The sequence below is a fragment of the Sceloporus undulatus genome, chromosome 8 (genome assembly GCF_019175285.1).
Source record: "Sceloporus undulatus isolate JIND9_A2432 ecotype Alabama chromosome 8, SceUnd_v1.1, whole genome shotgun sequence".
Classification (NCBI taxonomy): domain Eukaryota; kingdom Metazoa; phylum Chordata; class Lepidosauria; order Squamata; family Phrynosomatidae; genus Sceloporus; species Sceloporus undulatus.
Window position 1 is genome coordinate 377348 of NC_056529.1, and position 15934 is coordinate 393281.

Sequence of the window (15934 nt, forward strand, 5' to 3'; positions counted from 1 at the left end):
GAGAGAGGGCTTGGCTTCTTAGTGGATGGTTAAAAGGAGGCATCCTGGGTCAGAGAGGGGCTTGCCCCTGGGAACGCTTCTCTAAACAATACAGTGTTTAACTCAGTTTTGAAACTGGGTAGAGAAGTGATGAGGTGGCATGAAAATGGCAGTCATCTGCTCTGTATATATCTCTTCTGTTCCAGTAGTACCTTTAATATTTAGAAAGCCAGGTAGGAAACAAGGCAGATGACTGCCATTTTCACAACAACAACAACAACAACAATTTATTTATATCCCGCCTCTCCTTGTATTGGATTGAGGCGGGTAATGAGATATCAAAGACAATAAAATCAAGTCAAAACAACAACAACATGGAAACAATAGTTAAAAGACATATTACATTTCAAGTTCCCAAACTCCCTCCCACCCTATAAAACAATAAAACAATTCCCAACAGATGGCCAATAAAATGAATCAAGATCATTCAATCCAATGGGAACAATTAGGTAAGTGGAAAAATTGGAAGTCAGTTTGGGAAGGCTCGCTGGAAAAGATCCGTTTTTATTGCCTTCTTGAAGGCATCTAAAGATGTTATTTGGCAGATCTCGTCCGGTAAATCGTTCCAGATTTTTGGAGCGGCAACAGAAGATGTCCTCTGGGAAGTGGTTACTAGTCTAGTTCTCTCTGACTGCAAGAGAGCCTTCCTAGAGGACCTGAGAGTGCAGGGGGAAGGATTGTATGGGAGGAGGCGTTCCCTCAGGTATGTTGGACCCAAGCCATTTAGGGCTTTATAGGTAATGACCAACACCTTATACTATGCTGGATGCAAATGGGGAGCCAGTGTAGGGATTTTCAAATAGGTGTAATGGATTCAAATTTTGAACTCCCTGTTACCAATCTGGCTGCCATATTTTGTACCAACTGCAGCTTCCGAGCATGGCATGAGGGTTGCCCCAAGTAAAGCGCATTGCAGAAATTGAGACGAGAGGTTACCAGTGAGTGTACAACCATTTCTAGGTTTTCCCGTTCCAGGAAGGGTCACAGCTGGCGAATCAGCCAAAGCTGATAAAAGGCACTCCTGGCCGTTGCATCCACCTGAGATGACAGCTGAAGCGACGAATCCAGAAGTACCCCCAAGCTGCGAACACAGTCCTTTAGGAGAAGTGTGACCCCGTCCAGAACTGGAGAACAGATCACGATTCCCAGATTGGGATTGCCTATAGCGAGTACCTCCGTTTTATTTGGATTCAATTTAAGTCTATTTTCCCTCATCCAATCCATTACCGACCGCAGACAGTCATTCAGAGGGGAGATGCCATCCTTGGTCACTGAAGCAGTCCGAGACATAGAGAAGCAGATTTGGGTGTCATCAGCGTACTGATAACACTGTGCCTCATGTTTCCAGATGATCTCACCCAGAGGCTTCATGTAGCTGTTGAAAAGCATTGGTGACAGTATTGCGCCCTGAGTGACGTCCGATGTGAGCTCCCTCTTGGCCGAACAACTGTCCCCAGGCGACACCATCTGGAACCTGCCCAAGAGGTAGGACCGGAACCACTGCAGAGCAATGCCCCTGATTCCCAATTCCCTCAGGCGTTCCAGAAGGGTACCATGCTCTGTGGTATTGAAGGCCGCTGAGAGGTCCAAGAGCACCAACAGGGCCACACTTCCCTGTCAATGCATAGACGGAGATCATCGACCACGGCGACCAGGGCAGTCTCCACTCCGTATCCTGATCTGAAACTGGTTTGAAATGGATCGAGATAATCGGTGTCATCCAAGACTGCCTGGAGTTGGTTGGCAATGGCCCTCTCAATCACCTTACCCAAAAACGGTAAAAGCGATACGGGCCGATAATTGGATCTTTCAAGGGGGTCAGGGAAAGCTTTTTAAGAATTGGTTTGACCACAGCCAGTTTTAGACTGGCTGGAATACAGCCTTCTCTGAGGGAGGCATTAATTATGGATCTTAAGAGATTCCTAGTAGCCTCCCCTCCCTGGATGGCTAGCCATGAAGGGCAGGGGTTGAGAGGGCAAGTGGTCTTTTTGACCTTTCCAAGCAGCTTGTCTACATCATCAGTACTCAGAGACTGAAATTGATCCAAAAGAATCTCATTAGCGGAGTCATTGGATACCTCTCTTGTCATGTGTAAATTTACAGCGCTTTATAAATAAAGGTTAATAATAATAATAATAATAATAATTATTATTATTATTATTATTATTTCCGTATTAAGGCTGACTGAAATTCAGTTTGCCCTTATCCAAGAGGTTTTATCTGCAAAGTAGTCATTGAAAGTGTCACAGCAGGCCTCCATAGGTTGTAGTAACGGGTTCAAGGTGGGAGGAGTCTGAGTTAACTTCTTAAGCACCTTGAAAAGTTCTGCCGGATGAGACTTCGCAGACGCAATAGATGCAGAAAAGTAAGATTTCTTTGCTACATTTATTGCCACTCGATAGGCTTTAAGAGACGTCCTATGACATGTCTTGTCGGATAAGTGACTAGTCTTTCGCCAGCAGCGCTCTAGTCGTTGTATAGCCCGCTTTATTTTCCTAAGATCTTCAGTATACCATGGATTCCTATAAGGAGGGGGCTGAAAAGGATGCTTGAGAGCGATTGTGTCGATAGCCTTCGTGAGATCGTTGTTCCAGGTGGTTACCAAAGCTTCGACAGAATCACTGATGTTACCAGCCATTGCACTCTCTAGGGCTTCCTGGAACCTTTTGGGTTCCATTAACCTTCGAGGGCAGACCATTCTAATAGGTCCCCCACCCCCTGGGGAGTTAATGGTAATGGCCTTCAGTCCAACCTTAACCATTCTGGCATCACGCTGAGGACAGAGACACATGCACCTCTTCTTCCACTCCAAGGTGGCTTTTGCAGAATTAAGAAATTGCCAGGTGAACCCATTTTGGAGACTGGCAGAAAATGGCTTTAATTTTAACCACGTTAATTGCCTTGGCTCATGGCTATGGAATTCTAGGAATTGGAGTTTGTTGTGGGCCCAGAGTGGAGCAGAGCTCTGCTCTGGACCCCACAACATACTCCAACTCCCAGAATTTCATAGCCTTGAGCCAGATAGAGTTAAAACGGTGCCAAACCAGGCTATTTCAGCCCAGGATAGCTCATCCGAGAAGCTTTTTCAGTATTGAAGAGCACCTGCCCAGGTAGGCCTTAATGGAAGCAGATGCCATGGCAGGGGAGGAAGGGTTGGCAGGAGCAAGGCTGGGTCCCCAAGAGAAGCAAAGGGAAAGAAAGCCAAGATAACTTGTGCAGAAGGGAACTGCTGGCTAATAACCAGCTCTGGCTGGCAATGCGGAGCCTGACCATCTTTCCTCGCTTATCAAGGTAGCACTTGTTTTCTGCTCAGCATGTGAGAAGGAAGGTGAGAGAGTTGTAAGTCAGTGAACAGCAAACAAAGCAAGGGTTTCATTGGTCTCTGAACGCTGAAGAGGAAGGGTTGTTGCTTTCTTGGTCTGGAGAAGATGCTGAGTTTCTGTACCAGCAGATGCTGTCTTTGCAAGGTGTCAGTTCACCCCCTAAAAGACTTGTGGGTAAACTCATCAGGTTGGGAGGCAACTCAAGGATCCAGTTCCCTGCAAATGCATCCTTGAATGGTGGCCATCCAACCTCTGCTGAAAAGCCTCCAGTGAATGAGAGTCCATCACCATCTGAGAGTGCATCTGCATTGTAGGAATGATGCAGTTTCACACCACTCTGAGGTCTGTAGTTCCATCCTATGCAATACTGGGATTAGTAGTTTTGCGGGGTCTTGTACCTTTCCTGCCAAAGAGTGCTGGTGCTTCACAAAACAACAAATCCCTGGATTCTGTAGGATGGAGTCCGATTGCATTCAGTTCCATCTTCCATTCTCTGCCTTCCATCAGTTCCATCTTCCTTCCTCCATCTTCCATCAGTTCCATCTTCCATCCTCTGAGTTCCATCAGTCCCATCTTCCATCAGTTTTGTAGTCCATCAATTATATCTCCTTATCAGTTCCATCTTCCAACCGTTCCATTTTCCATCAGTTCCATCTTCCAACAGTTACTTCTTCCGTCTTCCATAGATTTTATCTTCCATCCTCCACCAGTCCCATCCTCCATCTTTTTGCCTGCTCTTCTTTGGGTTTGACCTGCCCAAAGCCTTCAATTGCTTTTCCCTCTAAATGAACCTTTGTGTTCCCCAGTCTGTCTAGTTGAATTTCCAAACCTCCCTTTAGACTGGGAAAAACAAAAACACTTTGGATTTCCTTGCCCTAAAAGCCAGAAACGTGGAACTTAATGAGAACCTCAGAAAGTCTTAAAAATCCAGGTCTTGGTTTTGCGGCCGTATGGTCCTTCAGAGAAGAAGTTCCCAGCCACAGTTCCAAATATAAAATGGAATTTATTTCAAGTGGGTGAAAGCATTTATAAATAAAGGGATCAATGGATGGTTGGATGGATCTTTTGTAAAGTATTCCTCCCTCTCTTCTTCCCTCTTTCCCACTTGGGACAAGCACACCCTAAATAATTCCTATCTTTTACAATCCATTTCCCAATACTGTGATTCATTCAATTCTCCTATTTCAAGCACTTGATTTTTAAAAGGTATTTTTAAACCTTTCAAATCACCGTTTTCCCCCTCCGGCAGACAGTGTAAATTTAGCCTTTTGCTTCCTCGTCTCTTTTATTTTTTCCCTTCCCTGTTTTTGAGAAGGATTGTTTTGTTTAAAAAGAAAAGAAAAAGATGGGAAGAGACAACTGCTGCCTGTTAGACTGGTTGGGAAGGAGCAGCGAAATTTCAAGGACGGCTATCAATTCCAAAAAATCAATTTATTAGCAGCCTGGCCCTTCCGCTGCATGCGCTCGACACCCGCGCAAAGCAATCTTGTGCTTTCTTTTCTTGCAAAATGCACTTTGCTATCTATTTCCACAGAGAGGGAGATAGTTGCGAAGTGTGCGGAAGGCGACAAGATTTCCCCAGGTATTAAGGCACTGACAATTGGATTCGAGATTTCATTCGGCCGAGAGAAAGGATATCCAGCATATAGATTAAGTTGTTGTCGCTGCTGCTGTTGTTATGTGCTTTCATGTTGACTCTGAATTATGGCAATCCTTTTATAGGGTTTTCTTGGCAAGATTCCTTCAGAGGAGGTCTGGCATTGATATTCTTTGAGGCTGAGAGAGTGTGACTTGCCCAGGGTCACCTATGATGTTTCCTTCTTTCTGCAGGGAGTGCTTTTTAAATTGCAAGCCCAAAGACAAATAACATTGATCCATGCATAAATACCCAGTGATGAATAATCTTGGTTAGGTTGCTAGTTCTTATTGAACTATTATTATTATTATTATTATTATTATTATTATTATTATTATGGTTATTATTCTCTGAAGAAGCCAGCCACAGATGCTGACGAAACGTCGGGAATAAACACTTCTAGAACATGGGACTCTCCCAAAACCCCACAAAAATCTATTATTATTATTATTATTATTATTATTATTATTATTATTATTTACTTATATCTTGCCTTTCTCCCAATATAAGGACTTATGGCAGTCCTCTCCTTGGGTTTTCTTGGCAAGATATTTTCCAAGGAGGTTTGCCATTGCCTTCCAACCATTATTTTTATTTTGCATCAAACATCCATAAAGGTGAAATAATGGCTTCAGTAGAAAATGATTATAAAACAGGGTTATATACTACAGATGAGAGAAGTATGCAGGGCGAGACATTTTTTTCTTTAGTTGTTTTGCACCAATTCATTTATATTGTATCATTATTTTATCAAAACATTTGTATTATTATCATTATGTACCACTACCATTGTACATATACCACTATATACCAATATATAATGTTTATCTTCCTTTGAGACTGGGAGACTGTATAATAGATGAGAGATATCTGCAAGGTGAGACTTTTTCTTTAGTTGATTTGTACCAATTCATTTATACTATATCATTATTTTATCAAATCATTTGTATTGTTATCATTATATACCACCGTATGCCATTATATACTATCATATACTGATATATAATATTTGCCTTCCTTTGAGACTGGGAGATTATGACTTGCTCAAATGAACTGCCAGCCAAATATTGAATTAAATAGAGGTTGGCTTTAAAAGGCTTTTAAAAAGAAGATTCATAGTTACGTCTCATTTTGGAGTTAGGCCTTTGTAGAAGACTCCATGCAGGAAAAGGGAGCTAAATCACAGCTCAAAGGTTTAATATGCATTGATTTTAAATAAAAACCATCTTTCTCCCATATTGGTTGGAGGAAGAATTAATTTTCACGTTATAACTCAGGGTTTTGCCATCTTTTTGCAGGTTGATATCGCCCCTGTGTTCACCGGCTCCTTTTTTGGTCTTTCTAGCAGTTTCTTGGGATTGCAATTTACTCCTCTCTGAATTTTTATTTCTTTCCTTATTTTCCAATTCTTCTCCCATGAGTGTTGGAGACCAGGGTTCAAATTGGCCAAAGATTGAGAACTGTTGCACAAGAGATTCTCAGCAAAGATTTCCACAGAAACTACAGATCCTAAGATTTTACAGGATGGAGCCATGGCAGCTAAAGTGGTATCGAACTGATATAAATGTGTAGTGCAGACACACCCTGGATCTCTTGCACCATTTCTGTTTCTAACCACATCACAGTTTGTCTCTGGATTAGCCCAGGAGGAAAAGCTTTTTCTCCTTGTCTTGGCATTGTTCGGACGGGAATCTCACTTGATCTCCGATGAAAGCGCATGCGTCTGGGGAAATGCGCTTTGCTGCTGACACAGATAATGAATCTGAGCCTGTGCTGTTCTCTTTGGAGCAGATTGCATTTGTTCGCTGTATCGAACAAGAAGCTGGACCATTGCCTGCATGGCAGGCCATAATTGATGGATGTTTTGGAAGAGGACCCCTGGCTCATTGTTAGCGCAGATGCCAAGATTGTTCTTCTGTGCCAGCAAATTGAACATGAGCCAACAGTGTGAAGCTGCAGCTAACAAAGCCAATGAGATTCTAGGCTGCATCAATAGAAGTCTAGTGTCTAGATCAAGGGAAGTAATAGTGCCTCTCTCTTCTGCTCTGGTCAGGCCTCACCTGGAATAATCCTGTGTCCAGTTCTGGGCAAAACAATTCAAGAAGGATGTTGAGAAGTTGGAGCAATGTCCAGAGGAGGGTGACCAAAATGGTGAAGGGTCTGGAAACCATGAAGCCCTGTGAGGAAAGACTTAGGGAGCTGGGGATGTTTAGCCTGGAGAAGAGAAGGTTAAGGGGTGATATGATGATAGCCCTGTTTAAGTATTTGAAGGGATGTCATATTGAGGATGGAGGAAGCTTGTTTTCTGCTGAGCAATGGATGCAAACTGAAAGAGATTCCACCTAAATATTAGGAAGAACCTCCTGGCAGTAAGAGCTGTGTGATAGTGGAAGTGATACCTTGGATGATGATGGAGTATTTTAACATTTTATAGTGTTGTGTTTTATCATTGATCTTTTATCATATATGCCTGATGTTCTGCCCTTTGGTTGAAAGGGCATTACAGTTGAACTTCCATATCCACGGATTCACCCATCCATGGCTTGAAAATATTCAAAAATCTGTATAAATTCCAGAAAGCAAAGCTTGATTTTGCTCTTTGATATCAGGAAGACCATTTTACTCTGTGATTGCATTAAATGAGATTTGAGCATCCATAGATTTTGGTATCCCGAAACCAAATCCCAGCAGATACGAAGGATCTACTGTATAAATCATAGAATCGTAGAGTTGGAAGAGACCACAAGGGCCATCCAGTCCAACCCCATTCTGCCATGCAGGAAATCCAAATCAAAGCATTCCCGACAGATGGCCATCCAGCCTTTGTTTAAGACCTCTAAGGAAGGAGACTCCACTACACTCCGAGGAAGTGCATTCCACTGTCGAATAGCCCTTACTGTCAGGAAGTTCCTCCTAACGTTGAGATGGAATCTCTTTTCCTGCAGCTTGCATCCATTGTTCCTGGTCCTGTTCTCTCGAGCAGCAGAAAACAAGCTCGTTCCCTCCTCAGTGTGACACCCCTTCAAATATTTAAACAGGGCTATTGTATCACCTCTTAATCTTATTTTCCCCAGGCTAAACATCCCCAGCTCCCTAAGTCGTTCCTTATAGGGCTTCATGGTTTCCAGACCCTTCACCATTTTAGTCGGCCTTCTTTGGACACACTCCAGTTTCTCAATGTCTTTTTTGAATTGTGGAGCCCAGAACTGGACACAATATTCCAGGTGGAGCCTGAACAAAGCAGAATAGAGTGGCACTATTACTTCCCTCGATCTAGACACTATACTTCTATTGATGCAGCCTAAAATCGCATTGGCCTTGTTAGCTGTCGCATCACACTGTTGAGTCATGTTCAGCTTGGGGTCTACTTGGACTCCTAGATCCCTTTCACATGTATAAGTCTCTCATTCAGCCAGGTGTCCCCCATAATCCTATATCTGTGCATTTCATTTTTCCTCCCTAAGTGCAGTACAGTACCTTACATTTCTCCCTGTTGAAGTTCATTTTGTTAGCTTTGGCCCAGCTTTCTAATCTATTGAGGTCATTTTGAATTTTGTTCCTGTCCTCTGGGGTATTAGCTATTCCTCCTAATTTGGTGTCATCTGCAAATTTGATAAGTATGCCCCCAATTCTGTCATCGAAGTCATTGATAAAGGTGTTGAATAGCCCTGGGCCCAGGACAGAGCCCCACTGGACACCCCTCTGGTCACTTCTCTCCAGGATGAAAAGGAGCCATTGTTGAGCACTCTTTGGGTTTGGCCAGTCAACCAATTACAAATCCATGTCATCATCATCACTACTACTATTATGGATTTTGGATTCATACTATGGATACTATGCTGAGGTCTTCTATGGCTTTTCTGAGCTTTCCTGAGCTCCGGAGAGTATGTGCCCAGCGTTGCGCATGCTTTGGATACAGCAGCTTTCCAGTTCATGAGCCCTTGACATGCTTGGTACCGAGGGACGGCATCTTTGCTTCATTGCTTCCCTGTTTCTGTTAGATCTCCTCGGTCTGCCTCCCTCCTTCATTTGCAAGGTTGGCGCTTGGTTGTTTTTGAAGCTGTCTGCCTCTTGGTTCAGCGTTCCCACTCTCTCTCTCTGTCTGATGATGGCCTTTGAGTCAAGAGATCTCTTTGTAGTCTCCTTTGCAATAGCTCTCTCCTCCTTTCCAAAGCCTCAAAGCGTCAGAGGGAAAGATTTCATCCTGCAAAATAATAATCCATGTGTGTGGCAGGAGCCAAGGATCGGCAGGCCATGGCTAGACTCAAAGATATACAGTATTAGAAGATACTGACTGAGTGAGGGAGCCTTGATCCAAGTTGTTGTAATCCGTTCATGGTGATTGTAGTATGAGCTTTTGCAGACTTTTGCAAAAGAACTTGTAGCATGAGCTTTTGTAGGCTTGGTCTTCTTCCTCTGGTGCATGGAGTGAACTGGTACCCATGGAAATGTAAAATTTGTAGGTATGAAGATGAGGTGACAAATTCAGTTTTAACAATGGTCATTGAGGGACAAAGGCAAGGGGGAAAGATGTTGCCTAAGGCCAGGGTGGGTGGGTGACCATATGAATGGTGGAGGAAAGGAAATTATAACACCGGCTAACACCCCAGCCTCATGAAGATGCTCTTTGTGAATTTATGACATCTCCTTTCTGATTCCCAGCCTGCACACACCCTTTTCCACAACTTCCACCAACATTCATATAGCCAACCACCCTGGCCTTAGGAAACATTTTTTTCTCCTGCCTTCCTCCCACAATGACCATAGTTAAAGTGGAACCATACTCACAAGTTTTGCATTTCCATGGCTACTCCTACAGTCTTATTATAAAAGTCCTTCCTGGGCAACAGTTCATGCACCTGAAGAAGTGGATCAAATCTATGAAAGCTTATGCTAAACTTTATCTCAAAGCTGCTACAACATCACTTAGCATTTCAAAAATAATATACAGTGGTTCATTGGTATCTGATGGGATTTGGTTCCAGGACAGACACCAGATACAAAAATCTATGGATGCTCAAGTCCCATTAAACACAATGGCACACTGAACTGGTGTCCCTTATATTCAGTGGAAAAATCAAGGTTTGCTTTTTGAATATATATAGAATCCATGGATATGGAGTGCCAACTGTAATGGGTGGGAAAGAAGTTACTTTGGTGTAATGAGTCCTGTCCTCTAGTTAAAGTTACTTCTACCCTGATTTCTACAAGCATTTTCATCAGAATTTCTTACATTTTAAGCCACTCACTTATCAGTCCTAACTTTTCCCAACAAGTAATGCAGAGTGATCCATCTTGCCATGAGTATGAACATGGGTTATTTCCCCAAGAAATGTGATGGACTCATGGGAATTAATTCCGCTCAAAAAACAACTTGCCAAGTCCTGACCTTTCAGCACCAAGGCTAAGGCTTAAGAGCAGAGTTTAGTTTGGGATTGTAAGATGAGGGGTGCATCCACACTGCAGAAATAACCTGGTTTGGCACCACTTTTAAGTCTATTTGGCTCAAGGCTATGGAATTCTGAGAGCTGGAGTTTTGCTCCGCTCTGGGCCCACAACAAACTCCAACTCCCAGAATCCCATAGCCTTGAGCCAAGACACTGAAAGCGGTGCCAAACCAGGTTATTTCTCCAATCTGGATGCAGCCATAGTATAACTCAGCTCTTAGGTCAGAGTTGAGCTTAGCATCCTTCATCCAAAGCCACTCGGCTGCTTTGCAGACATTCAGGAATCTTCCTGAGTCTTTCTCAAACTTAGGTCTGATTCCCTGCCAGGCTTCTCGTGCCTTTCCATAATGGTCTGTTAATCTGCAAAGGATAAGAGCAACCTCTCAGGACGGATAATGCCTGTTGTTCTGGGTTTCTAATCCTTCCCTTTGAATATTTTGAGTAGCAAATGGTGATCCAGAGGGAGTTTGGGATTATGCCGTCTGAGGATCAGCAGCTGGATTTGCCTTAATGCCTGATAAAAAATGTGCCATTGTTCCCCCCCAAACCCAGCTCTACTTGGACTCTGCAACTTAGGGCTGGCTTGAGCCAGATCCCATCCCCAGTCCTTCTGCTGCATCCATTGGCAACTAGGACTCATTAATTCCTTGCCGGAGGCCCACAGATCCAGAATCTCATGCCTGGGTTTGCATGAATGGCAAAGGATGGATTTTGCAGCCGGTCCATGGAAAGCCACAAGGCTTAGAGCAAGTCTCCCCAAACTGGTGCAGTCCAAGAAAGCATCCGAGGAAGTAGACTGAAGCCTATGAAAGCTCATGCTGCCAACTTCTTTCCTTCATTTAGTCTCAAAGGGGCTATATGATCACTCTACATACTGGTGCAGTCCAAGTTTCCCAGTATGCATTAAAGAGGAATAGACCAGACTGGAAAAACCGTGGCTCTTCCATTGCCACATGCAGCAACTAGCCAGACCTAAAGATCCTCTGCTTAACTACAAACCCTGAAATTTGGAATCCCCTCTAAACTTGTGCCATAGTTTTGCCATTGTTTTGCAGCATTTTGCAACAATCCCACACACATTTTGCAATCCAACTGAGCAACAGATACTTAAACTTGAGGTTCCTAGTAGACACTCCAAATTCCAGCATTACCCGATTTACTCCAAACCTTTGTCAAAGTCTTGCAGTTGATTTGCAGTGTTTTACAACAAAAATCCCCCATGCATATTTTGCAATCCCCGCAAACTGACCGACAGATACCTCAACTTAGGGTTCCTTGTGTAAACCCCCAAACCCAGCATTACCTGTGCCAAAGTTTTGTCATTGTTTTGCAATGAAAAATACCACATTTGACAACAACCTCAAAACTCAGTAGTGGGAGTCTAAAACCATCATTCTTAGTTGTTGTTGTTATTTGCTGTCATGTTTACTTTGACTTATGAATGGGAGGCTTGCATGAGACTCGGTCATCTATTGTCCTTCTCAGGTCTTGCAAAAACAGAGCAGAAGTTGTGGCTTCCTGGATTGAGTCTATCCACCTGTAATTCTGCTTTCTTCTTTTACTATTGATTCCCACTTTACCAAGCATTATCATCTTTTTCATGCCATCTCATACTAGATTCAAAATACAATAGCCTTGGATAATACGAATGATTAGTTTAATCATGATGGCTTGTAGAGAGAGTTCGGATTTGACTTGCTCTTGGACCCATTTATTTGTCTTTTTGGCAGTTCATGGTGTTTGCAGAGCTTTCCTTCAGCAGCACATTTCAGATGAGTTGGTTTTCTTCCTATCCTCTTTCTTCACTGTCCAGCTTTGACAACCGTACATAGAAACTGGAAATATTATGGTGTGGAGGATCCTGACTTTTGAGTTTAATGATGCTGTTGCTAAGTAACCTTTCCAAAACCTTTCTAAAATCTTCAAAGGCAAAGACAAATAATTCAATACCAAAGTCAGAAGCGTCATTTATAGCAGATAAATGACACTTCTGACTTTGGTATTGAATTATTTGTCTTTGATTTGAAGATTTTATCTAGTTCCTTCATGGCCATCCATCCAAATCCTTATCGTCTTCTGATTTCTTTACTACTGACTCTATATGACTATATCTTTACATACTCCAGTGTCTTTATTACTTACGCTAAAGTTAGGTACTGTATTATCTGTGCTCATGGTTTTTCTCTTCATAATATTTAACTGTAGTCCTAGTTTTCCTTTGGCAATTTTAGCAACCTCCCCAAACCCAATAAAATGGGTCCTTGGTATCCGCTGGAGTTTGGTTCTAGGATCCCCTATGGATACCAAAATCTATGGATTCTCAGGTCCCATTAAATACAGTGGGATAGTAAAATGGGGTCCCTTATAAAAATGGCTAAATCAAGGTTTGTTTTTTTTGAATGTATATATTTTTAAAATATTTTAAATTCGTGGACGCTTTAATCTGTGGATACGGAGGGCTGATGTACAGCCTCATTTTCTGCAAATCTGTGCCCAACGCAAGATAAGAATATGGCACTGTCTCTGCTCCGCTTAGTTTCTCCTGTTTATTATTGATGTTTGGGCGGATTGTTTTGGAAACAGCTTCAGAGATTCAGACAGTTACAATATGCCTCACTTTGCCTTTTCAGTTTTGGAATTTGTCTGTGTAAACTGGAGGTTTTCCTTCTTTGGGGTTCCCTTTTTGATCCCATACTATTAGTGGTGTTAGGATGGTTATTTGCAAAATTAAATGTTTAAATTCTTGAAGGGATGTCATATTGAGGAGGGAGCAAGCTTGTTTTCTGCTGCTCCAGAGACTAGGACCCAATGGAGCAATGGATGCAAGCTGCAGGAAAAGAGATTCCACCTCAACATTAGGAGGACGTTCCTGAGAGTAAGGGCTGTTTGACAGTGGAACACACTCCTTCCTCTGAGATTTTGGTGGAGTCTCCTTCCTTGTAGGTCTTTAAGCAGAGGCTGGATGGCCATCTGTCGGGGATGCTTTGAGTGAGAGTTCCTGCATGGCAGAATGAGGTTGGACTGGATGGCCCTTGCAATCTCTTCCAACTCTGTTATTTTATGAGTCTATGATTCTATGATAAATGTAATGCAAAATGTAAACTGTTAGTGGGGTGAAGGAACCAGACTGTATTCCTAAATAAATATGATTCTCTTCATTGCTCCATGGCTGCACCATTTCCCTGGAAAAAGGAAAGGAAGGGGGCTTGGAAATGTACATTTGGTGGGAAATGTGCCCAGAGTCCATGCTTTGGAGTTGGATTGGCATTTCATTCATATGAAAAAGCTATGCGCTCAAACACACACACACCTTGGTTGAATAATGCCACTGAATGGCACTATTTTTGGGTAGAGTCTGGCTGCTATAAAATCTGGAAAAAAGTTTTAATGAAAGATGGCGCCGGAGGCAAGAATGGGAATCTTCTAGGAATTAATCGCCTCGTCAAGCCTGTCAATCAGACCTTTTTTCCTCTTTTGCCAGTCATGGACTGCGTCTGTCCGCACTGCAGAATGAACGCAGCTTTAACTATCATGGCTAAGGGCTATGGAATTCTGGGATTTGTAGTTGTGGGAGATATTTAGCCTTCTCTGTAAGAAAGCTGTGCTTCCACCACAAACTACAAATCCCAGGATTCTATAACATGGAGCCATGGCATTTAAAACTGGGTCAAACTGCATCAGTCCATGGTTCCATGCTGTGGAATTCTGAGATTAGTTGTTTGGGTGAGATTCTTAGCTTTCCGTGTCAGAGAGCTCTGGGGCTACAACGAACTACAGGGTTCCATAGCAATGAGCCATAGCAGTTAAAGTGGTGTCAAACTGCATTACTTTAACCACCATGGCTCCATGCTATGGAATTATGGGATCTGTAGTTTGGTGAGATCTTTAGCTTTCAACGTCAGAGAGAGCTCTGGGGCCACAGCAAGCTACAGATCCCAGGGTTCCTTAGCCATGGTGCCAAACTGAATTAATTCTGCAGTGCAGATGCTGCCTTAGTCTATGGTCCTCCAGGTGTTTTGGACTTCAGCTCCCAGAAGCCTCAACCACCTTGGCCAATGGTCTGGTATGCTGGGAGCTGAAGTCCAAAACACCTGGAGGGCCAGAGTTTGGATATCACTGGTCCAGGGGGACTGCAGTCAGTGAGCTGGATTTGCCCTCTCCTCTTCTATCTTTCTCTCTAAAATAAAGAGCAGACCTTGGAAAAGGCCCAGGTCCCAGAATCCCCTTGCCTCTGGCCCACAGGATTCTGGGATTTGCAACCCACTCACCCCCCAAAAGGTCCCTTTCCTCTCGCCCTCCGAATGCATCGCCCCCTTTTGAACATGCTTTGCACATGTTTACGGAGGCTGCCATCTGAGATTTAAGCCCCCCTTTAATGCCAGCCTTCATTAGCCTGAGCTTTTTGTCACTGCTTTGAATTAACTTCTAAGGCTTGGCCTCTCCTCCCAAAGGGGAGACTTTGATGTCTCTCGATTAAGAGCCGAAAAGGGATTTCTCAGCAAGTGGGATCATTTAGAGAGATGTGTGTCATCTTCTCCATTTGTAGGATGAAGCCTCTCTTGCAGCCCAGTTGCTGGCAATGAAGGGCTGGGATGGGGACCAACTGGGCTCTCTATCCTACAGAATTTGGGGAAGTTACTTTGGGGGACCACAGCACCCCAAACTCTTCCCATCTGCAAGTTGTTATCCTTCTTCACTTGAGGTGGAAATCATGCTGCTCTCCAGCATGGACTACAACTCCCAGCGCTCATCATCATTTCTCTTGCTGCCTGTAGGGCTGCTGGGTTGCAGTCCATCTGGAAGACTGCCTAGGTTTCCACTCTGAATTAGAGACTACCGGTACATAAACTTTAAAGCCTGTTGTTGTTGTTGTTGTTGTGTGCCTCCAAGTTGTTTCTAACTTGTGATGACCAGAAAGCAAACCAAACTCACTGGCGGCTTTGAAGTCCCTCTCTGTCGGACTCATCCTACACTCTCAGCGTCAAAGGTTGGCAGGCAAATACCCTCTGAAGAAACCTGGCAAGAAAGCCCTGCCATAGGATTGCCATAAGTCAGAAACTACTTGACACAACAAGTAAACCATTGGTGTCTTGGTGATGGTGTCTGGAGCCTACCCTGATTCATCTCCTTCCTTTCTTTCTCTTCCAGAATAAAGTGTTGAATGTGGATGGTGTGAAAGTCAAGCTGCAGGTAAGGAAAGACACCCTGTTGTGATTTTTGTCTGTTGTGTTGCACTCCAGCTTGGGCAGGTTGCTTTCAGTAGCACACTGGCGCTAAGTAATTATTAAGTTGTTGCAAGAGTGGCTTTCAAAATATAGAATAAAGCTCTATCACTGAAGATGAGTTTAGAAATCCTAGCAAGGGGTTGGGAATCATGTTGGTCTGCAGCTCCCAGCATTCCTCACTATTGGCTGAGCAGTCTTAAAATGGATGGGACTTGCAGTCCCACAACATGCAGAGCTCGCAGATTCTTCAACCACAACCTCATT

At 43.4% G+C, this 15934-nt stretch overlaps 1 protein-coding gene across 1 annotated transcript in view; it reads left to right on the plus strand.

Annotated features, from left to right (window-relative positions):
* Positions 1 to 15934, plus strand: part of RAB26 (RAB26, member RAS oncogene family) — a 111115-nt gene that overhangs the window by 73435 nt on the left and 21746 nt on the right. The window contains exon 3 of the mRNA XM_042438376.1: positions 15594 to 15635. Within this exon, the coding sequence (XP_042294310.1) occupies positions 15594 to 15635 (42 nt within the window). The remainder of the gene's footprint in view (positions 1 to 15593; positions 15636 to 15934) is intronic.